This window comes from Lampetra fluviatilis, chromosome 16, assembly GCF_964198595.1.
Source record: "Lampetra fluviatilis chromosome 16, kcLamFluv1.1, whole genome shotgun sequence".
In the NCBI taxonomy this organism is placed as follows: Eukaryota; Metazoa; Chordata; class Hyperoartia; order Petromyzontiformes; family Petromyzontidae; genus Lampetra; species Lampetra fluviatilis.
The window spans coordinates 10,431,861-10,456,474 of NC_136290.1; the positions used below are offsets into that span (position 1 = coordinate 10,431,861).

Consider the following 24,614-nt stretch of genomic DNA (forward strand, 5'->3'; position numbering starts at 1 on the left):
ATTATGGCCATTGGATCGGTCCTCTCACCGTGCCGTGCATGTCACGTAACATCACCATACCGTGTGTATAATGCCGGCATTCTGTTTTCAAACAACCAACTTGAAATGGTAGAAAGTATGACTATATATTTTTGACATACATACTTTGCTCTCGGGAAGCTGCCGCGGGTCTAACGGTTAGTGCACTGGACTTGCAATCTCGACGTCGCCAGTTCAACATCACGAAGCGGCAGCTGAAGCAGATTGGGAGCACGTTTCTTCAAGTCCCACCGCCTCTCTCCAACCCTGCAGTATACGTGGGTTCAACAACGACTCATGGTTTGGAGAGGTCACGTGTGTTGGTGCGGCAAAGTTGGCTTACTTCCAACTCGATTTAAAACTAAACTAGTTTTATTTTACCAGGTAAGGCCTACTGAGCTATGTAGCTCTTTTTCAGAAGCGACCTGGCCACAAATGAAAGCTCAACCAAGTGGTTTATCATGTGGAAATATAGGGTAGCAAAACATACTAAATGCACGTTTCTGAACGTGAAGGCAGAAACCGAAGGACCTGGAGAAAAATCGACGTGAACATCGGGAGAGAAAAATGCAATCTCCACATATACAGCAGGCGTCAGGGTCGAGATTGAACCCACGACCTCCTTCATACCAGGCGAGGGAGTTAACGTCTCGCCACCGTGGTGCCAAACTCTTCCGAGAAGTCTGGGCCTGCATGGATGCTTAGGCCAAAACCACCGCCGAGATGGGCTCTCAGGAGCTGCTGCTAGTGGAGGCCCTTCCACCAGTATCGGCATTGGCAAGAGCTTGCAAGGGCTGCACCCTTTTTTCCCTTCTTTACCTTGCCCTCCGGTACGAAGCGTGGCAGCTACCTGGTGGTCTCGGCAGAACAAAGACGTGCGTGCATCCATCGCCGCACAGGAACTCCCAGCGAACGAAGATGGGGGGCGGGGGGGGGGGTGTTTGGGACGAAAGGCATCGATCAAAAGTTGTGAAATCGGAGCGTCTTGTATGCCAGTGTCTTTCGCCGCGTGCGCCAGCGTAACCGTGACTGCGGATATCCCACGGACGAGCTGTCAAGCGGCGCGTTGCCGTGACTGACGCACGAGCGGGAGCGTATTCATTAGGGCTGCCATTCGGTCGGCAGATAGGGGCCCGCCAGTGTGGAAGGGGGGGGCAAGGGGGGTGCTGGGAGGGGGCAGGGGGGGGAGATGGGGAGAGAGAGCTGTCGCGCGAGCGATGGGACCACGTCGGCACACAAGGCACTGCGGGTGCTGCCGGCACCCTACTCTCCCTGCTCCTCACCGCCACTCCTCCTTTCATGCCGTCCTCAATAGGGACATGGTTTTTAAGTGGCCCAGTGTGAGAGGCCTGGCAGAGAACCACTCCATTCAGCAGCACGTATATATACACACACACACAAGTAGATGATTCATTATACTTTTCACCGTTGCTACCAGTCACGAAGGGATGCTGCCGTGATGGAACAGTGATTATTGAGGCCACCACCGGTTTGATCTCCCGGCGTGGCAGGTGAAACGATGGTGGGGTATGGTGTGATTGCTCCCACCTTTCCTGGGATGTCTGGCCAGCGTGAATGAGTTGGCCAAAGTACACTCGAGCCCAGTGTTCCTCACCAATTTTCAGAGGGGGGCCACATCAGCGGTGTGAGGGTCGCCACACCACATGCAAGGGGTGCCACCAAGTGGCCCGTGGCCCTTGCAATGAAGAACACTGCTCTGTGGAGTGAGCAAGTAATTTCAGACCTGCACCTTTACCCTACGTGTGTCACTGAGAACGCTGCTGGACAACATCATCATTATGCCCTTTGTTTATCCACGACAGCTTTGTAAGCTTATCAGTAAAGATTAAAATGTTTATTATTTTGGGCTTCAATGCTAAATTGGCGACGTGTTTTATGACATCAGTCAGCATAATGATACTTCTATCCAGAAAAAGCCTCATTCGGGTCTTGGTCCAGTACTAGTTTTCAGGAGGCTCCTGCACGTTTGGTCACTACCGTCAATGAGTGTTCCGGCGTGTTTACGGAAGCCAAGTAGGCAGAGAAACCCCGCGCATGCGCAGGGGATTGCGCTCAAAGCTCCACACAGGTGGATTTCAGCTGCTGCTATGCTTCCATCTCCTGGCCAAGCCCCCTCCAGAGTGCTGAATGGCAGGCGCGCACCAGCGCACAAGGGTATCAAGGCAAAAGGAGCGGCCCCTGCGATTGTTTGCTCATGCCACTGCTGGCCGAAGGGCCTCCACTAGAGGGAGTTCTAGGGAGCCTCTCTAAGAGGGTATTTGGCCAACTCCTCTACGGTGGTCAAACATCTTTGAAGAGGTCGGAGTACCCACACTTTATCCCACCACGCGTGATTTGTTAACTGCGGTGGGAGTGGGGGGGAAGGAGGGGGGGAGGGTGGAATTAAGAAACTGGCACCGTTGTTTCAATTGCCGTGCCAAATGGGGATTGAATCGAACCGCTGTCCTCTGGATTCCAAGTCCAGTGCGCAAGGCATTGCGCTGCCAGCAGCATTGATGCCTGAGTAAATGTTGTGTTTGTGGTGGGTGACATGAGCACTCTACCATACGGCGCTTGCCCACCCCCCGCCCCCTCGGTGTCTTCTCACCTGCGAACGTTGGCGGTGTTTCCCGTGGCACTGATTGAAGCCGCGTGTGCTCGCGACCACCTGATCGGTTATCCATCATGAACTATACAGTCAAATGGCTACTAGTTGTATAAACGCCCGGGGGACGTGTCTGTAGTTTAGATTTATGTGCGTTCGGACTTCCCCGCTCATTCCTTTCATGACCCAGCAAAGCTTTTTTCTGCTAAAATGGTTGTTTCCGATCTTTATCTAACATTCAACCCCATCAATTCTCTTAAGCATATCCAGGGTATCCTTGGCAAAAAAAACCCAACTTATTTCCATTCTTTTGAGACTTGCGCACCGGTTAAGTTATGTGTCCCTTTCATGCATCAACTTGAGCCAGAACATTCTATGGCTGCGCAGCACGGATAAGTGGTAGGAGGTGGTGGTGGTGGTGGTTGTTGGGGAGTAGGAAAAAAAGGTCAATAATAAAGTGTCAAAGTGTTTTCTGGCACCAATCTCCTGTTTATCGCCCAAAGCCAGTGTAGGAAATTCCACATTAATGTGATGGGGCAGAGTTAATGCATCGGACAAATAACCTGTCGGGATCCAGTGGCTAAGGTGATGGGTTATTAGTTAGGCATGCAGCAGTATGCATTAACAGTAGGACCGCGTGCAAGTTCCTATCTCCCGCTCATGAGCCTCAATATTCAAGTTTATCTTTTCACACACAATCTAGCCATATGCCAGAGGAATACATCGGTGAGCCACTTCCCACAGAACAGTGCTTATTTTATTGACCCAAGGGAGATGATGGGACGGGTTGAGACTTGAACTTGTGACCTTGTGAGTGGAGCTGTTGACCAACTGTGCTACTCGGTCAGCGGAGTTGGGTTGAGAAAGGAAAGTAGTGTACTCCTATTGAGTGTTGATCTTTGATTTTATTTTCTTCTTAGGAAACATATATAGTATGAATTTTTTTTCATTATTGGTGAAATACTGGCGCGACTGCAATAGCAGTTAAGCTAAAAGCCACCTATTTGGTTTAGACAGATCAAAAATATAATACACTTACATTCATTTTTTTCTCTCTCATTTATTCGCACACGTGCACACGAAGAACCCCCGTACAGTCTTAACAAACTGTTGGTGCAAGTGCAGTTGTTAAGTGCCTATGTAGGCCGGAACAGCACATGAGGGTTGGGTGGCCGGCACCTTACCTCCCTGGCTTTGTAACCCCCGTGCTGATGTTTACACACCACACCAGGTACTCATTTAAGACTGAGTCGACCTGGGGGGTGGGGGCCCAGAACCGGTTGGGATAATCGTCATGAGCAACAATCGAACTCGGGGCCGCCGGGTTCGTAGCGCAGCTCGATAACCGCCGCACTACCCCCCCTCCCCCCGCAAACCCAAAGACGCAGAGACAAAGACACACGCAGACTGGGCAATTGCACGTGCGCCGGTGGGGGGTTTTTTTCTCCCCCTTTTATTTAAGCGCGCATTCTGGGTAAACGTGCACTTCAGAGTTGAAAGCCTGTGGCGGTGAGCGCGCGCGCACACACGGACACGGACGCACAGACACGGACGCGCACGCACGGCCCGGCGCGTCTCTCTTCGGCTCGTGCCGCGTGAGAACGCGCGCACACCGGGCCTCCTTTCACTCGGCACGGCGCTTTGAAAGAAAGAAAGAAAAAAACATCTAAAAAAATTCGTAGGTGATGCTCCAATGAGCCGGATTTCCGACCCCCCCTCTGACCACCCCCCCCCTCCATTCAGCCCGTGCCATGCCTTAGCGCACACGTGTGTTTTAAACACGCCTGAAGACGGATACCGAAAGCGCTGCCGCTGTGCTGTTCGTTAAAGACTGGTGAACTAGAAGTGGAGGTGGTGACGGGGGTGGGGGGATGGGGGATGGAACGGGGTGGAGGGGAAGGGTGGTGCCGTAGTGCAGGCGGGGGTTAAGGTGATTTACCCAGCGAGATTGGCCTCCTATTGTGCGCCGTGCATCTGGCTCGGCTCACAAGGTTCACGGGGCGCCTGGAGAGGCGCTGCACTCCCCCCCCCTCTTGTTTTAAAACAAACAAGCCCGCAACCCGGAGCTCAAAGGGACTCGACCCCTCTTTTCTTTACTCCACTTCACCCACCCACCCCCCTCCTCCTCCTCCCACCTCCCTCCCATCCCTGGTGCCCTCTCTATCTCGGCAGCGTCGTGGTTAGCTGTCTTGGCCGGCCCGGTCTGGCCCAGGCTGGCCTCTTAAGTCCAAATTTGAGCGAAACTGCATGACCCCACTGCCTACTCCACCTTTTTCTGCCTTGATTTAAGTCGTACATTCTCTCCACCCCTCCCTGATTTTGTTGCGCGATCGATTTTTCTCGACGCGGTTTAATCAGTGCGCCCACTTTAATTAGCCAGCTTCCTTCATCCCCTTTCCCCGTCTCTCTCGGCGTCGACGTCACCCTGTCTGACGTTCTCCTTTCCTTTTTTTTATCCGTGTATCCGTTCATCTTCAGCGAACGCAGTTTAGACCCATCCTTGTGATTGTTGAATCATCGATACCTTTCGGCGTGCGCCGCTCGCAGCAGATTTGGCGCCGCCGGATTTCATCACGCCGCTGTTGGGTAGCGGAGAGCGCGCTGAGCTTGCAGTGCGAAAGGTCATCGTTTCAATTCGATCTTCCTGCGCGGTAGTTGAAACAAATGGTTGTGAGTTCATTCAAACGCCCCGCCTTGCCCAAATCAAGTACGCCACGGTGCATTGATGGACAGGCCGTGCCAAAGCTCGTCCACGATGTCTGGCCAGCGTGGAAGAGGAGGCCAAAATCATCTCTTCGGGGGGCTCCGTTAAGTTTCCCCGTTGTGGAGGGACTGCCACGAACAGTGAAATGAGCAAGCGACTTGCAAGGCTGTGCACCTTAACCAGGAACCGGAATGAGAGGAAGACCTAACAGAGAAATGGCTTAACGACATAAGAAATATGTGCCACTATCTACTCGAGCATATTGGCACAAGGCAGAAGAAAGTGGGAACAAATGACGAGATGTGCAGCGAAAACATGCGGGCGATCTGGCCATGGATCGTGTTGATGATGACGATGACCTTTGCCGCTGTAAGCTGCTGGGTGCGTGCGTCCGTTTGGCTACAGCTCACTCCAGGAACACTCTCGTGCGATGTGTTCACCGCTTCCATGAAACGATTATCGTAAGAAAAAATAATTGCAAATGGCAAAAGGAGCACGTCGCCTCGACTCATTTTCTTGACGTGTGACGCATATTCGATTTCTCAACTTCGCCTTTACACCGCACAAAACCCGTTTCTATGGCTACCAAGCTGCCCTCCCTACGTCCCGCTCCCCATTGAATGTTTGGTCAAATATTTGTGCCGTTGGACCAGAGTCGGGGACCCGGTAAATTTGCAAACATGCCTTGGAAGACGTAGTGCCTCACGTGGCAGGGCGCCACGGTGGCTAGGATATGTTAACTATCTCGCCTGGTATACAGGAGGTCGCGGGTTCCATCCTGACCCTGACACCTGCTGTATATTTGGAGTTTGCGCGTCTCTCTCACCATGGTCACGTGGATTTTTCTCGGGGCCCACCGGTTTTTCTCTCCACATTTAGAAACGACGTGCGTTCATAATATTTGGCTGCTGTACATGTCCACGCGATGATCCACTTCATTTAGCTATCATTTGTGGCCAGGTTGCTTCTGAAAAAGACCTATATAGCACAGAGGGCCTTACCTGGTAAAATACAAAAAATCGTTTAGTTTAGATGGCAGCATGAGGGGGGGGGGGGGGGGGCACTGAACCAGTTCGAGGTGACAACGTTGTGAGGAGAGAAGCCCCTGATGTGCAAGCGGGTAAACAGCCCTGTGCGTGTGCACCTTCAGGGGACTTAAGGACGCCAGTTTTTTGACTAATAGAACAGCTTTGGCTCATGCAGATTATTGTCCATGGTGATGTAAAAAAAACACCGTAACTTTTTCCCGAATCTGGATTGTTTCGGCCGGCCTGTGGACTACTTGTTCGGACATATTTAGGCGCGGGGAATTTGGATACGTTTGAAAAATTACCAATTTATACTTAAGGAAGAAAATAAAAAAATGTGCGGCGCTACGTTTCTTTACGTCGTCTTTCAAGCGGAGTGATAAATTTCAAGTACCTAAGTACACAGTTGGCAAGCCGTAGCGCCGATCATGGAAAAGCAAAGCGGATTGGTCGAACACACGTGGCTTGCTTTTGGCCTTTCCTCGGAGTTGCCAAGGCCGTGTTCTCTGGGTTATTATTGTAAGAAATCAGATTTGACACGAACCAAATCTAAAGCAACCCTCGGCAAGTTGCGTCGACTCCAAATATGTCAGCCCCAATAGAACGTTTGACAATAACAGCAGCCGGTTTGAGAGGAAAAGTGGCAAAATGTTTGTGTTCGTGTGTTTGTTGTTGTTGTTGTACTTTTCTCCTCCCCATGAGTAAATAATTCCACGCCGAGTGTGCAAATGACCGCATCTTTTTGTAGCCCCCACCTGTCCTTAGCAAAGTATGAAATAATGAATTAATACATTTATGGGTAACAGTGCCATTACAATATTCAGGGTTGTAATTCGTACGTATGTTGAACTTCTTTCGCGCCGTACGTAACCAACCGTGCTAATCGGGGGCGCGGGGTTATAATCGCATTATTTTCACGGATTGATTCATAAAATAGTAGTAAATGTAGCAGCCTCTAATAGCTGCAGAGGGTGACATGAATCCCTTCCACGTGAATTGAAAAATATAAAATCTTGCATGTGCGATTAAATAAGACATATCATGAGCTAGAAGAATCAATAAACGAACTGTTGTTACACCCTTATTAAATTGTTAAAATTAATTACAGCCTTTTGTCTATGAACGTTTTCCTATGCCGTGTTGCCCATGGCGGGTATTTGGCCACACATCACCACGCTGGTCCGTGCAGGTTGGTGAAGGAGGGAGCCCAGGACGAGTTCAGATATCACTCACCACTGACGTTGGCCGTGGCTGGGAATCTTACTCAGGTCACCGGCATAATTGTCATTTATAAGAACTTAAACTTGTAACGTGCTTCTAGATTTGAAGCTTTCGTGACTGCAATGATTCATATTCTCAGGTTTTTTCGGTAAAGTCACGTAGGTAAAAACATTAAAATTAATGAAAGTAAAATAAAACAAAACAAAATAAAATTCATTATTTTGTTTTGTTTTATTTTACTTTCATTAATTTTAATGTTTTTACCTACGTGACTTTACCGAAAAAACCTGAGAATATGTAACGTGCTGCGCAGCATAGCTCACTCTCCAAGACTCAGAGGGAGACTCAGAGGCATAGGTAAGAACCACAAATAGGAAAGGCAGCCACATCTTCTTGGTTCTTTCGGTAAAGTCACGTAGAAGGGAAATAATAAAATGATAAAAATAAAACATAATAAAATCATTCTCACGACGTTTCGGCCACAACGCAAGCAGCCGTCCTAAGGTGAAGAACAGGGCTGTCGGGAAGACAAACGGGAAGACAGCGTCATTCAGACGCTGTCTTCCCGTCAGACCTGTTCTTCACCTGAGGACGGCTGCTTGCGTTGTGGCCGAAACGTCGTGAGAATTATATTTATTATTATGTTTCATTTTTATTACTTTATTATTTCCCTTCTACGTGACTTTACCGAAAGAATCAAGAAGATGAATCCCTGCAGTCACGAAAGCTTTAAATCGAAACGCAGCCACATGTCGAGCCATCGCCTAGCTCCTCCCAAGCTCTGCAGTCCCCTATACATGAAGATGTAATCAGCCGATTAACGAGTGTTGACGCATTGAGGAAAACTGGTGCACCGGGGGAACATTAACCCCACGTGCTAGGGTGCAACACTCTATCCCCATGAACACGGAACAAGCGGAGTTACACATTTACTGTGCCACATTCTCCTGGCACGCCAGCGAATGGCGTCTCGGTGTTTCGCGACGCTCGTGTGATCCGCCGTCCCTCGCAGTTGCACAGCTCCTCCAGGGTGCGGACAAATGCTCAACCGCTCCACTGTCCCCCTTCCCGTCGACTTCTCGTGACGATTGTTCCTCTCGGTGGATCGTCGTGGAAGCCACGGCCGTGCTTCAGCATGCACTGCACAACACCCGTATCGATTGGTAGTTCTGAGCTGTTGGTGAAATTTCCACATTTCTCTGGTGATGATCGGTCTATTCACAGGAGAAGAAGAAAAAACATCACTGTTGACTTCTCACCCAGTGACACTGACCAGGTCCATTCTGTTTACCATGGAGGGATGAGGGGCTTACCCTGCACTGACTGGCCAGAATGTGGCTGATATTGTCCGATCAATTACAGCGCTGAGATTTGATCTTTTGTAATTTATTGCATTGCTAAAGATTGACCCACTTAAGTTTAATAATTTTCACCCAGAATTCTAAGTCAGTGCTTACTCTTCGTTTCTTTTGTAATGTATTGCATTGCTAAAGATTGACCCTGTTAAGTTTAATCATTTTCACCCAGAATTCTAAGTCGGTGCTTACTCTTAGTTTCTTCCCCAATGCATTCCAATCGTTCAGCTTACATTCGCCCTATCGACAAATCAGCCTTGGCAGTGCTCAAGCTCGTCAGAGCTCGGAAGATAAGCAGGTGTGAGCCTAGTTAGTCATTTGATGAGATAGTGCCTGGGAGTCATAAGCATTGCAGGCTTGGGTTGTGAGGTTTTCAGCAGAGCATGGCAGTCGTGTTTTTTTTTGGTGCAGATCTTTAGGTGTGACCCCCCCCCCCTTCGTATGTGTGATGTTTTTTTTGGTATCTCAGGAATCTCTGATGAATTTATTTTCACACGAAATCAGATACTGGTTTATTGGCATTGGCCAAATTTCTGAACGTAGGACCATACTGAAAAAGATATTCAAGACTCATTTAGGCTTCCTTGGGTACACAAAGGGCATTATTATTTTAATTATCATGACTAATGGCAACATCACATCGCCATTGCAACATGCTAATGCTTCTAATACACGTATTAATATTAGCAGACATGTTGTATACATCTTCTATGGATTTGCTAAATATGGTTACTTTGAAAAAGTTATTCGAAAAGCACTTAAAGTTGAGTACTTTTTTTTAGTGCTGTTATTTCTCCAAAGTCAGGTACCTTCTATAAATCACATATCGGCCATTTTCTGTTTGTTTCATCTCTATCTTCAATGAAGCAACATCCAAAATACTGGCCACCGAAAAGTAACAACTTGGGGCATAAATGATTAATGAATTCCGTTAAATCGATGTAACCCAATTATAGACGATGGCTGATGTCTTCCAGATAGTCTGATGGAGGAGTGGGGGGGAATGGTGATATTACCAGACCTTGTGGATTACTGTCCAAAAAAAGAGGAGTCTTCTCTAATCCCCCTCATTTTTCACTCAACCCGTTTCGTACATTTCTGAAGTGCAGGTAAATACCACACTGCAGCGCTGCACAACACGGCAAGCGATGTGCAGCGCACACACCAGAGGTCGCAACCGGGTACCCGATACCCGTACCCTACCCCGATACCCGGCTACCCGTACCCGGCCGGGTACGAGTACGGGTAGCCGTTTGCGACCCTGGTGCGGCCAGGTACGGGTACGGGTAGGCCGTGAGTCACTGGTGAGTAACCGTTTGTCACTCATTTCGGGTAGGGTACGGGTAGGGAACGGGTAACCGTACCCGGCCGGGTACGGGTACGGGTACGGGTACCCATTTGCGACCCTGGTGCGGCCGGGTACGGGTAAGGAATCAAAACCCGTTTGCGACCTCTGGCACACACTCCCAGATCGTTTCCCGCATTTTTTTTTGGGAATGCTGACCGTTGGGCTTTTTGAGCAGTGTTGCAGTCACCCAGCAAATGGCAACTTGATCAAACCTGTCGCCTGACCTTCTGTTTTTACACAGTCCCTGAGCACAGGTGCAAAGGGCTGAAACTTGAAGTGCCGATAATACTCCTTGGCAGTTGTGGAATTAAACACCGCTCTCGCCAGCGCGTCTAAACGTAGTTCTCTCCACTCGCGGGATCGTGAGGTATTCTTCTTCCGATGACACCACCTGGTACTTTGTACATCAGAGGTGGCATCCTTAGAAGGTGGTGCTGCGTTGTCGAGATTCATTCTCTTACCACCACCACATCATCATCATCATCATCACGTCTCACCCCTAATCAACAGCCGTGGATTTCCATCTCTTGCTGTCCCTCGTCTCTCTCTTGTCACACGTTGCAGGTTCCCTTGTGAACCAATCCACCTCAATGTGTGTGTTGGGTACTCACACCTTTGTCTCCATGAATCGTACTAGTAATGAACAAGTTCGCCAAGCAGCCCTGTTCTTATCTCATTAATATCGCCCAAAAAAAACATTCCCTATCAAAATTAGGTGGACATGGGCAAGACACGTCTTGAGAAGAAATGGTGGAGACTAATAACAGAATTACTGCTAAATGAGGGAACACACACGCTAATACACCCACTGTGGAGATGGAGTGATGAAATCAGTTTGTGTGCTGGCATTAGATGGATTGTTGTTGCCAGACCATGAGTAATGGAAACAGCTTTGGGAGATCTGCATCTAGCAGTGGCTAGATCAAGGCTGATGATGATTGCTTTTACCTTTATAAGTTTACAGCTTTGCATTTATCTTTGTAATAGTGCTTCATTTGTCATTATTTTCAATCCTCGCTTCTTTTCAGCATTCTCCTTAAACCCTATGGGTGCTCGCAGCTCGTCCGAGACGTCTGACCAGCGTGGAAGAGTAGGCCAAATACCCTCCCAAGGGGTCTCTTTGGAGCTCCTTCTATCGGAGATCCTTCCACCAGCAGTGACCATGAGCAAGTAGCTACAGGGTTTATATTTATCTCGACTTGGTGCAGTTGTACCAATGGTCCCCGTCACTGAGTTACGTGTGTAGCGTCGCAAGCAATGCGAAGACAATGTGAAGATGTCAGTGTCCGTGCGACGGTGGTGCTGTGGATCATCACGGCGTAACCGTGGTACAGCGTCTTATTCAGACAGAGCTTTTGTTGGGGCAACAATGCTTCTAAATTTGGCATCGATGGCCAATCACCGAGTCGGCGTTACGCAAGTTCTAAGATAGATTGGTTAAAGTGCTCTGCTGGCTGACGTTGCTCCATTAGCGCATTCCTACTTCTCTGGCGAAGGAAATAAATAAAAACGAAAATAGTGTGAGCAACGACGTCACAGTGTGAAGCGGGAATGAAAGTGGTGCGCTGACAGCTCTTGGGCAGCGCCCCGCGCGCTCGCCTGCCTTTGGAGGATTTCCAATTGTTTGTGCGTTGTGGTTAACGGTCTTGACGTTAAATCAGGCAATTGACTCGTTCAGCTTTGGCAATCAGCGCACCGCTTCATTTGGAGGAGTGCTTTAATGGGGTTCCCTGCCATCTGGCAAACGCCGTCCGTGCGCAACCTTTGCCGGGCCGGTGGTTTGGTCCCCGGGAAGGCTTAAGGATCACATGGAGCAGCAGCTTCCTCAATAAGAGGGCAATCTTGGAAAAGGAAGGATAGGTGGCAGCTCGAGTGATGGCCCGGGTCTGGCAAGGGTTACCGCCTCTGAGGTGCAAAAAAAAAATACGGAACATATCACGGGAAGAAGGAATAAGTACACGTACCAAAACAACAAAAACCCCACAACTTTTAACGTTAAATGTCCTGGTCAAGGCAAACAGATTTCCCAGGACTGTGACCTCTCTGAGAAAAGAGGATGATCCTGAGAAAACCAGGATGGGTGGCCACCCTCGGCCATACCCGGTCCACCAATGTCTCCCGTTCCTCTTCGTCGCCCGGTGCCCCCGAGGCCTCGCTTGGGCACATTCGTGGCTGCTGCTGCCCCCCCCCCTCTCTCTGTGTTGTTGGTTTAGCGTCCGCAGAGTGGCACGCCACCACCACATTTAGCAACCGTGTGCCAAGATCCCCTGCGGATTTCTTACAAAATATTTTCGGCGTTGACATTTTGGAAATCATTTAAAATAGATGCCCGATTTCATTTATTATTTATTTCAGTTTTTTTTTCCAACCCCCCCCCCCCCCCACTGCACCACGAGCCCATGAAACTTGAGTTTGATTCCCGGCCATGACTAACATCAGTGGCAAAGCGGTAACATAACTTGTTCCGGGCCTCCACTTGGTCAACTCGATCTTAAATGCGTACCTGATTCTGTGCGTGTACATCAGCAACGTGGATACAAAGGCAGCCAGGTGATTGCCACACCACACCGTCGTGCACCGTGTCAACCTTCATAGGTGTTCGCTAACAGCGCCTGCCCGAGCAGGCGATATAGGTATGCAGGGAGTTTTAGCCATTGCACGTGTGGATGTTGTGGCACAGTGGTTGGCACACTGCGCTGCAATCTCGGTGACCTGGGCTCAATCCCTGACCATGCACGTCATGGTGAATGCGGCCTAGAACGAGCACCTCATGTTAATATGATGAGACTCGTCATGGGATGGGCAGCTAAAGCAGAGGGCACAACCACTGTGGAGATGAAGCAATGAGATCCGTCCTTGTGCAGGCGCGAGATGGAAGATATCAGCAGGGATGGGGACGATGTCGAGAGCCTTCATCCAGCAGTGGATACACAATGGCTGATGATGATGAGTCTTATCATGGATAGCAGCACTGGGAGCCTGTACATATGGTGGGGCGTGCTTCTGGCTGCAAAGTCTCCTCGCATGCTGTGCCAGCCTGAATTGATAATCACTAACAGCACTTGTCCTGGCGTTCTCTTAATGCTACGGAGGGGTTCGCCGTGGTTCAGCATGCACAGTTGCCACGTGCGGGCACACGGGGAACGGGAAAAAAAGACATCCCAGGATTCCCGTTGGAGTGGCTCTGCACGGGCATCGTTTCGCGCGGAATTCCTGCCTGACGTCGTACTCTTTTTGAAAAGTTGTAGCGAAAAAAAATCTAGGTCACTGTAAACATTCAGCCGGGCTTTGTTCCCAGGCGAGTGTGCAAAGTAGGCGTGCGTTGCGTGCGAGTGTGCACGCACTGTATGCTTTGCACAGCGAAGACCTTGCACAGCGGAGGATCAAAAGCCTCCGACGAATGTTTGGAGCGTGCGGCGGTGGTTCACGAGGCGATTCCGTTCGGCCCCCCGTTGATTGGGACGCGGCCGCCGTGTGGCGGTTCGCGCACTGCACTTGCAATGCAGAGGCCGCCGCTTCGATTTGATATCGTGGCACGGCGGTCGAAACAATGTCATGGTACGTGTTGAACTTCTTTCGCACCGTACGTGGCCGACCGTGCTAATCGGAGGTGTGGGGAACACTGGTGCGGGTCGCTTGTGGTGAGGTAAAGTGCGGGTACTCCAACCTCTTCCAACCTCTTCTGCCCAGTGTGGAAGAATAGGCCAAAACACCCTGTGGAGGGGCTCTCCAAGAGCTCACTTCACAGAGGCCCTTCCACCCAGAGTGATGTTGACAATTTCACCTTTACCTATGCACCTCTACCTTGTGCATGCAACTCCGAAATCCATCGTAGAACAACACAGGTGTGTGGAAATCCTCAGCGTTGGATTCCTTTCTACCCGCGTTAGGATTTGCATCCGCAATATTTCCATTTCCCAACCCCCCCCCCCACCACCGTCCCATCCCGTCCCTTGTGCTTCTCCGGTGTGTTTCCCTTGCACGCAGATATCGACGAGTGCTCGTTTGACCGCGCGTGCGATCACACGTGCATCAACTACCCCGGCAGCTTCGAGTGCCGCTGCGATCGTGGCTACACGCTCTACGCGCTCACGCACTGCGGAGGTAAAAGCTCGCCGCTGATGTCCAGGCCCCCGCTGACCGACTGCGCCGTTGCGTCACCGTGGGCTTCAGGCGACCGGGAGGCGATGAGACGGAGGGCGGCGGGGGCACAAGCGCTACGCTGGACGTAGAATCTTCTGTCGCTCTTAACTTGCCGTTTCTGCGCGGTGTGCCGTGCCGTTAAAGTGCCAGTCTCGGCTGTAGGCACCGGTTAAATTCACACCCGATAAAATGTTTTTATCCCGAATGCTGCTAATGTTGGCCTGGCGTAAGCGTAAGGCACTACCACTAGATTACAAAGTACACCTGTCTATAATAAACCTATATTTCGATTTAAAGTTTTCGTGACTGCAGGGATTCATCTTCTTGGTTCTTTCGGAAAAGTCACGTAGAAGGGAAGTAATAAAATAAAAAAATATTATAATAATATTATTATTTAATTTTATTATGTTTTATTTTTATTATTTTATTACTTCCCTTCCACGTGACTTCACCGAAAGAACCAAGAAGATACATCTATATTTTTGTACCATATATTTTTAGAATCGTATGCTCATGTTCACATATGTATATAAATACCAAAATACAATTATGAAGACGAAGTAATCAATATGTATGTTTCATTCCGGACGGTTTTCAGCTGGAATTGAAGAACTGAGTATAAATAATTCAATCTGGCTGCCATGCCTCTCTGTGCTTGAAGAAGTGGCATAGTCCGAAACGTCGGCCTACCGCTGCATATGCTTTTATTGCGTTACAAGGTGCTGTTAATGATTATCAGTGGTGAGATATTTTGGTCTGGACTTATGGCTGAGCAGCACTGGCAAGGCAGCCCCTAAAGTTTAAAATTGTCGTAGTTCCGCCCGATCACATCCAACGACGATGCACTAATCCTTGAACAGCGAGTACACAGGCGAGAGCTGTATCGTAAGCGTAATATTAAGTTGTTACAATTATCTATTATGGAGTACAGTCTCTCATTCTCAGAAAATGTTATACAATTAAAAAATATAACGTTAGATGAAGGCCTCCCCATGTCGTGTTGGTCATGGTGGTTGTTAGACCATACTTCAACACGCTTGTCAGTGGCGTGTTGGTGATAAGTATGGCCCACCGCTGATTTAGATATCACTGATTGCCGATGTTAGCCTTGGCCAGGAATTGAACACAGGTTGCTGGTGTTACAGCATCGTCTGCTAACTAGGGCGCCACCGCTCCCATATTCACGAAAAACCTACGCTGCGGGAAAATAAAATGTTTCTCTGCAGGCCGTCGGCACGAATTCTCGCTTTGTAACGATTGTCAAGTTAATTCACTTTTGATTTTGCGTAAACACGCGATGCCTTTCTGGCACAAATCTGACAATCAAAGCGCCGCCGCATTCGTACTCATGAAGATAAAAAAACTAAATAGAGACAATTCTATGCGGTGAGAAGAAAAATATAAACTTATCTTTAGTTGTTTAAAATAGTAGTTGTGGTTGGGAGTTATAGTTGTTGTACTTTCGAAGCTCAAGCTCCGAAAAAAACGAATTACGATACCATCAAGCGAAGCATCTCTCTGGAAAGCTGCTCGAAAAATAAAGGGGGGCAAGAGAATACGAAAGAATGGAACGAAAGCTGTAAAAAAATCAAATCACTTTCATCGAGCCTCCCAGAAGAACGGTCGATAAGTAATTTGTTGCGTGGCTGTTGCCCTCGTGTCCGGCGTCTCGCAGACGTGGACGAATGCAGCATCAACAACGGCGGCTGCCAGCAGCAGTGCGTCAATGCTCCAGGCAGCTTTGATTGCCGCTGCTGGGCCGGCTACAGGCTGCACTGGAACAAGAAGGACTGCATCGGTGGGTGACGCGTGCGCGTGCGTGCGTGGGATGTGTTTGCGTGTGTTTGCGTGCGTGTGTGCGCGTGTGTGCGGGTACGTGTGGGGAGCGGTAGTGTAGCGGGGTTCGATTCCCGCTCACGGCCACCAACACCATGTGAAAATGATCTGAACCGGTTCTGGGCCTCCTCTTGATCGATTCAGTCTGAAATTAGTTCTGGTGTTGTGTACACATCGCCAATGGGGAGACAAAGGCGGTCGGGCGTTGTGCTGGCCACCCACACCCTCGTGTGGCATGCCGCCCTTTATAGGTGCAACACTAACAGCACTTGCCCCTATAGATTGTTAAGGCTGCACGGTGGATCTTTGTCTTTGTGCGAGCACAGGGCAGCGACCACACAGGTAGCAAACAGGGAGAGCCGCTAATGTGCTGGGATACCTAATTAAATATAGTAAATACGTACATTTAAAAAATTGCGTTTTTCAAATTATAGTTTTGTTCGGACTTTTATGTAATATGCTTACACTTGTATGCTGGCTGCCTTAGCTAACCCACACTCTCAAGCAGTTGATTGACAAAAGGGATGTACGTAGAGTGAGACTTTTTAGAGCCAAATTAAATTACAGAGCAGCGCAGCTCTGCATGTTCGAGAATGGCCCACAAAAGCAGATATCAGAGAACTACTGCTTGCATCCCTGCAATGCTTCTCTGTTTCACACAGTGGGAGGGCTTAACTTCCACACTCAACCTGCCACTGAGAATAACATTTCTCACACGACGGTCAAACCGGTAGCATTAATTTTTAGGGCTGAAATGTATTTAAATTAAGTGCGGAAGCAGATTTAATATAATGGTTTGTTTTCGTGCAGGCATTTAGTGACCAGAGTGAGACCCATCAAACCACAAACTTGGAAATCCAAATTAAGCGCAGGTAGCTGCGGTGGTGAGACGTTAACTACCTCGCCTGCTGTATATTTCGAATTTGCACGATCTCCCCGTAGTCGCGTGGACCTTTCTCTGGGCCCACCGGTTTTCTCCTCCGTATTTAAAAACAAGATGCATACAGAGTATTCGGCTGCTATCAATTTCCACGTGAAGAAGCCACTTCGTTGGGCTATCGTTTGTGCGTTGGCCAGGTCACTTCTCAAAAAGAGCTACGTAGCTTAGTGGTGCCTTGCCTGCTAAAATAAATAAAAATTGTTTCAAATAGTTTCACCCCCACCCCCGGTTCACCCCCTTCCCCTCTGCCCGTTGCTTTTCTACCCGGTATGTTCATTATCTCCCCCCCTTACCCTTTTGCCCTCCCCATGTAAACCTCCAAGTACGCGCTCGTGTGATCCCCCACCTGGCCGGGGCAGCAGTGAGCCCCCAGTTCTCGCTCCTTCACTGGACCCTGCCGTGTCCAACTCGGAGGGGGCTGTAGATCAGAGGTCGCAAACGGGTTTTGATTCCTTACCCGTACCCGGCCGCACCAGGGTCGCAAACGGGTACGGGTATCGGGTACCTGATTGCGACCTCTGGGATGAAGCCATGTTGCAGGCGTGGGTGGGTTGATTCTAGGAACTTGAATTGTGAGAAGAGACAAGACGTTGGGAAATGAGTGACAAACAGTTACTCACCAGTGACTCACGGTCTACCCGTACCCGTACCCGGCCGCACCAGGGTCGCAAACGGGTACCCGTACCCGTACCCGGCCGGGTACGGAAAGACAGGTCTGTCTTTCCGACAGATCTGTTCTTCACCTGAGGACGGCTGCTTGCGTTGTGGTCGAAACGTCGTGAGAATTATTTTATTATGTTTTATTTTTATTATTTTATTATTTCCCTTCTACGTGACTTTACCGAATGAAACCAAGAAGAGAAATCCCTGCAATCACGAAAGCTTTAAATCGAAAAAAAATTCAATATTTTAAGAGCCGCGATGCGGTGTGAATAGGAGACGGTGGTGGTCCCTTAAAGGGCCGCGTGCAGATCCGTAGCCGCAAGTTGCCGACACCCGCCCGAGCATCACGGCCACCACCACTGTCAAGTCGTTGCTGCAATTGTTGTCGCTGGTGGCGGTGTTGTCGTTGTTGTCGTTAAGTGAAGAGCTGTGCACAATGAATGTGAATGTTTGGTGCCTCTGGGCTTGTGTTTGCCGGGTAGAGGCCCAGCGGTGTTTGCCGACAAAAACGCCAGCCAAGGCCATCCTGAGCTGCGGCAAGACGGGCGGACAGGAAAGCTGTGCCCTGACGTGCCAGGCCAAGGCTCACTACACGTCCGGTGAGTTCTTCCCCCATCGCCCTCGCTCTTACCCTCATCTCACCTTACCATTCATCGTCACACATGTGTAGAGAAGTTCCGACGGACGTACTCGTAGACGGAGGTAAGTTAAGGGCTTTCGCCAGGGTTTATTAAAGCTGTTACAATATTACACAGCAGGGTACACAACTCCCAGGGGCTAGGGGTCCTACTCTTGAGTCCGGGTCCCTGCCGGCTAGCTCCGGTCTCTCTCTCTCTCGTGTCGGATCGTGGACTCTGCCGACTCCACCGACCGGAGAGAGAAGCACCTCTACGGCTACCACCGGCTTCTCCCCAGACTCCATACTCGATCCCTCTCTCTACCCCTGGTTCCCTCTTCACCCTGCTTACTCTACCCGTTCCCACAATGACCCCGCTTACGTCACGGGGTATCCCTTAAGTACCCTAGGAGACGTGACGTCATCGCACTGAACGGCACACCTGACGTCACGTCCCCATTTTACTCCTCTACACATGTATGTGTGTTGAATGCCTTTCGCGCCGTACGTGGCCAACCGTGCTCATCAGCGGTGCGTGGGAAGGACAACAAACTAGACACACCAGCATCACCGTCATCAGTGAATACCGCTGCACAGGATTTCTCTGCTGTGCTGTATCCGAAGCTTGTTCAGGTTATACCGCGGGTTGTTCGACGGCAATGTCTGAAGTCGATTTGTTCCACGTGCTCGGAGCTTTCTTCAGGAACTGAATATTCAGTTCATGAAGTTCCTAAAATCGCCAATGGTCCATCGCTGTCTCTCTCACGATCCTGCGGTATTAACATTCCATCGAGGTAGGTGCACGCGAGTTAATTTCATCACTCCCATCAGTCGCGAGCGTCATCTCAAGCGGTTCTGGGCTCACCGATCCACACACTGACCGGCGTGGTGAAGTACGGTCAAACAACCCCAAAGAGCAGTGAAAGCCATAGGAACAGCTTCATCGAACAGTGTAAAGGGCTGTGCATCACATTGCATCATCCTTTAACCGAAAGCGAAGTTACTGCCATTTCCACTGCGTTTACAATCATTCTTTGCCCCCCCCCTGTCCTCCCCACCGCTACGATCCTAACGTAAACCTCACCCTAACTCTTGCCCTTCTGTCCTTGCCCTTGAGCAGAGAGATACAGTTATCACTGGACACCCCGTGGGTCCGTGTCCCATCGTCAGCAGCCGAACACACACCCCCTTCGCTCCGTCTGGTTTATTCATTTCGCCGTGAATGTAAACAATGGGGCCGACAACTCGCGGCGATAAGTGCCGCAGATTTACAGCCAGGCTCTGCGGCGCAGCACTCGCCACTCCACAGGCTGCAAAGAGCACAGCGCATCGCTGGCAAATGCCACACTATCGGCAAAAGGATAAACGCGTTGGACTCTGATGCGAATGCCGGGGGTGATTGAGTGTCGTTCAAAACTTTTTCTCCTGCTCGATCTCCACTGGGAGAAATCGAATTTCGTAATGCGGTGACTAAAAAAATATTGTGTTGGTAAAAATCGACGAGTGCCAGGGATGCTGCCTTTTACCAATATCCTCAAGACACTGTAGTTTAATCTTCTTGGTTTTTTCGGTAAAGTCACGTAGAATGGAAGACGCTGTCTCCCCGACAGACCTGGTCTTCACCTGAGGACGGCTGCTTGCGTTGTGGCCGAAACGTCGTGAGAATTATTTTATTGGTTTATTTTTATTATTTTATTATTTCCATTCTACGTGACTTTACTAAAAGAACCAAGAAGATGAATCCCTGCAGTCACGAAAGCTTTAAATCGAAATTTAACTGTAGTTTAAATTTCCATTAAGTGAGGCTTCGCCTTTTTCCTAGCTTCTTATTTGGTGACCTCTGACCTGGACGTGTATAAAGCGGCCGAAGGCAATCGAATGCCAATCGAGTTACAGACAAATTTCAAGAGGTGTTAATTAAGGCCAAGACTCTAAAGCTATGTAGGAATACATTAGAATCTGGATAGAAGCGTATCTTATATAAGCACATTCATGTTATAAGCAACACATGCTTATATCACGCTGGTTTAATGTATGTATATTGAACTTGATAATTGTTTTTTAACCCTTTTGTCTGGAAACAAAACTGACACCTTTTTTTTACAAGGAGTCATGTTTGCATTGACCACAATACCTGCAGTCGGAATGCAAACAAAAAACACAACTCTGGTAATGTATGCACTGTCCTTGAAATTGATTGGTCCACACCCGAGACAGCTTTTCTTAGAGCCTAGTCTCACATGGTGCTGGACCAGATGACGCCAAAAGGCGCCTTTTGGTCAATGCAAACATGACTCCTTGTAAAAAAAAGTGTCAGTTTTGTTGCCAGATAAAAGGGTAAAAAAACAATTACCATATTTTGCTACTGGCAAAGGAGGTTTCAATGGTATATTGAACTTATTTCGCACCTTGTGTAGCCAACCGTGCGAATCTGAGTTGTGATTCGGGCGGGCGATAGCATACTTCGTGTGGATATACATCCAGCTTCTGCATTGCTGCCACATGGCTATTAACACACTTCTTGGCCATGCTCAAATCGCCTTCAGAATCAGAATATTTATACTGGAGGAATCCGAAGTGCTGTCAAGCTCTTTTTCACTGATGTCCAGTAGAGGTATTGATAGTTGAATGTTAAAGTGCAATTTTATTAAGGGACTGTGTGTTGTCTTCGTGTGGTCTGGGACTGTTTTCGCTGTCGTTTTGCTGCCTTGCCCAAGCTTGCAATTAGTGTCGAAAAATCGGCAGGAATGTCTTGTGCAATTTGTACTTCTGTTCCTTCCTTTTGATATATATTTATCTTTTCTCTACTTTGCACTCCTATCGTTTGTTTTGTATTGTTTCTTGTTCTGACTTCGCTGACCCGCCCCTGCTGAACAATCTGTTAGAAAGAGCTTCATAGCTCATCGGATTCCTACCTCCGGTTTTAAACGAAGATTCTGATTCTGGTTGCGTCACAACGGCGAGCCGTGTAAAAAATAAAACCTGTCCGTGCCGAGCATCACCGCACGGGGCAAGGGTGGCGTGGGTGGAGGGTCAGAATTAGCACCCCTTGAGTCACGTCCATCGGACACGACCGTGGGCTGGTTCGGCCTCACGTCACTTCGGAAGAATCCAAGATGCGCGTTGAAGCCACGCTGCGTTTCCAGATGGCGAGTCGCAGTTCTGCGGCTCCGGGCGTTATCTGCTGCCGAGCGCTGCTGTAAAGTCTCCGCCAGCGAACGCGATGGGAAAGTTTTAGTTTGTTTGATTTGTTACGCGGATGATGATGACGATGATGGCCCCGCTATTTTACCACGGGAGATCCGTGGTGATGCTTGAGCACAGTAGCAGCAGCAGCAACAAAACACAGACAAAAGACGAAATAACAAACGAAGTTCGGCCACGTGCTCAACGTCGGCAACTGTTACAACGCAAGCAACCTCTTTGAATGATGGGGCGGTGTGCACCACGTGTGTGTGTGTCCCACTGTGGTGCGATGTTCATAGAGCTACCTCGGTAGCCAGGTTTCGGTGCTTGACGCTGCGTGAATGTATTTGACTTTTTTTTTTAAAAACTAACTCCTGCGCAAGTCGTACATTCTAAAATGTTTGTGTGTACGTGTCATATTTGCCTTGTGGGGAGCGGTGGTGTAGCGGTTGCTGCGCTACGACCCGAGTTCGATTCCCACTCACAGCCAACACCGGTGACGATTATCTGAATCGGTCCTGGGCCTCTCCTAGGTCGACTCAGCCTCAAAATGAGTACCTGGTGCGATGTGTAAACATCACCACTGGGGAGACAAAGACGGCCGGGCATGGTGCTGGTCACCCCACCCCCTCGTGGGCCGTGCCGGCCTTAATAGGTGCTCGCTAACAGTTCTTGCCCCAACAGTCCGCTCAAGGTTATATGGGGGATCTTTGTCTTGGTTCGCTTTGTGTGGAGCGACGGCCGAGTTCGATTCCCACTCACAGCCACCAAGACCAATGACAATTCTCTGAAGTGGTCCTGGGCTTCCCGTTGGCCGACTCAGCCTTAATTGAGTACCTGATGCGTTGTGTCAACATCGACGCTCGGGAGATAAAGACGGTCGTGTGCCGCGCCAGCCTACATAGGTGCTGCTCGTGAAACAGCACTTGCCTCAACAGTCCATTGAAGGCTTTACGGGGGATCTTTGTCTTTGTTTGCTCTGTGTCACACGTGGGACCCTGGACACGCTTTGTTAACGAGACGTCTCCATCTCAATGGGGATTTAGTAAGTAATAGTTTAATAAATAAGCAAAATTAAAGGCTGCACGAACGTTGGGCACGCTCTCAGTTCGACGATGCGACCAAGGCTACCAAATTCAGCGCAGCAACGCAACGGTTGTGGACAAGTGACGTGTTTATTTAAAATCTACCTCCATCCCTGCTCACTCGATAAAGAACCCTTTGCAAGAAAGGAGGCTGGGGAAGTAAGGGGGTTAGGGGGTGTGACGGGGTAGGGTGGTGGGGAAGCGAGAGAGAGAGAAATTCAGCTTAAGGGGATGTTGTTCTTGTCCAGAAAGGTTCGATTGAAGATGGTTTCTTGGAAAGACGTGTGAATGGCTTCGGTGTTAAGGGCTCCAACGTGTTGCTGCTATGGCGACAGTGCCACGCTTGTTTCTTGCCACACGTCCACGGTGAACGTGCAACCGGGGTTTTCCCTTACCCCCCCGTCTGCCCTGTTCACATGCAAGGGGGCACCGCGGTGGTGAGATGTTAACGACCTCGCCCGGTATGCGGGGAGTCGTGGGTTCCATCCCGACTCTGACGCCTGTATATTTGGAGTTTGCATGTCTCTCTCCCCGTGGTCGCGTGGATTTTTCTCCCGGTCCTCTGGTTTTTCCCTCTACATTTAGAAACTCGCGTTTAGAGTATCCGACTGCTATGAATGTCCACATGATAAGCCACTTTGCTGAGCTATCATTTGTGAACAGGTCACTTCTAAAGAAGAGCTATATTGCTCAGTGGCCCTTACCCTGGTAAAGTAAGAAATAATTTAAATAATAGTTTAAATGCGCATAGAATCGTCGTCTATTTTCCCAAGTTCTTACAACCGGGCATAATGCAAGATGTTTAGTAACTCGCTATGATTACTCCTTGAACGGTGCCGGTTGTTGTTGGCCACTTTTTGGTTTGAAAAATAACTATTAAATATTTCCACGAGTCACTCACTGCACGTAACGTAAGCTTAAGATCAGATATTGATTTCTGTTGATGATTTGAGCGACCCTTAATTGTTAGCAGCATCAAAGGGTTCACGCTGGCATTGAACTTACAGTATATTTAGCAGTTGTTTTTTTTGGCAAATGTGCATGAATGGGCCAATACCTGAACATAAACGCAAGTGAAACCATCAGTTGGGCGCAAGACCTCAAGTAAAATTGTGATTATGGATTTTTTTGGTCCTGCTTATGCTTATTTTTCGGGGACGCTTATTGGCATCCGCGTCGCGAGACAACAAATCCATTCGGGAATATCACAGAGCAGCGCGGACCCCCACGTGTCCGAGATTGGCTACCAAAGAGACTTTCAAAGAGCTACTTCTGAAAATCACAGTACGGAGGGGATGCTCTTTCCTTACACACACTGCTACAAGACTGTATTTTCAGAATCCGAATGTTTATTATTACTGGAGGAATCCGATGAGCTATAAAGCTCTTTTTTCGCAGATGTCCAGTGGGGGAGGGTAAGAACGTTACAACAACAGACAATACAAAAAACACGATTAGGAGTTTTAAAGTAAAATTGTAAATTTGGGGGATTGAACCAAATTATGTTAAATCAGAAATTTTGACCAGGCAAGGACGATCGACTCAATGCATTGAAAACCCCCAAATTAATTTCAACCTTCCATCCAGATCTTGAGCTCAGGATCTCAGCAGTGTCAGCTCAGTGATCTGACTTGTGAGCCATCCAGGGACCTCAATCTGCGAACAATCTTAAACGTGTCAATGCTCGTAACGGTAAAACCTATGATCATATATAGGATGAATTGATGTTATTCATACTCTTTGGTTCTTTCGGTAAAGTCACGTAGTTAGAAATAAAATAAAATGAAACAAATCACGACTTTCGATCGTAACACAGGCAATCGTCATCAGGTGGGACAACTACAGCAATACAAAACTGCTGAAGTT

The 24,614-nt window shown here is 48.9% G+C and overlaps 1 protein-coding gene across 7 annotated transcripts in view; it reads left to right on the plus strand.

Annotated features, from left to right (window-relative positions):
• Window positions 1-24,614, plus strand: part of LOC144936522 (signal peptide, CUB and EGF-like domain-containing protein 2) — a 184,121-nt gene that overhangs the window by 126,357 nt on the left and 33,150 nt on the right. For all 7 annotated transcript variants that reach the window (XM_078863685.1, XM_078863689.1, XM_078863688.1 and 4 more), the window contains 3 exons: window positions 14,267-14,383; window positions 16,098-16,220; window positions 18,344-18,460. In XM_078863685.1, the coding sequence (XP_078719811.1) occupies window positions 14,267-14,383; window positions 16,098-16,220; window positions 18,344-18,460 (357 nt within the window). The remainder of the gene's footprint in view (window positions 1-14,266; window positions 14,384-16,097; window positions 16,221-18,343; window positions 18,461-24,614) is intronic.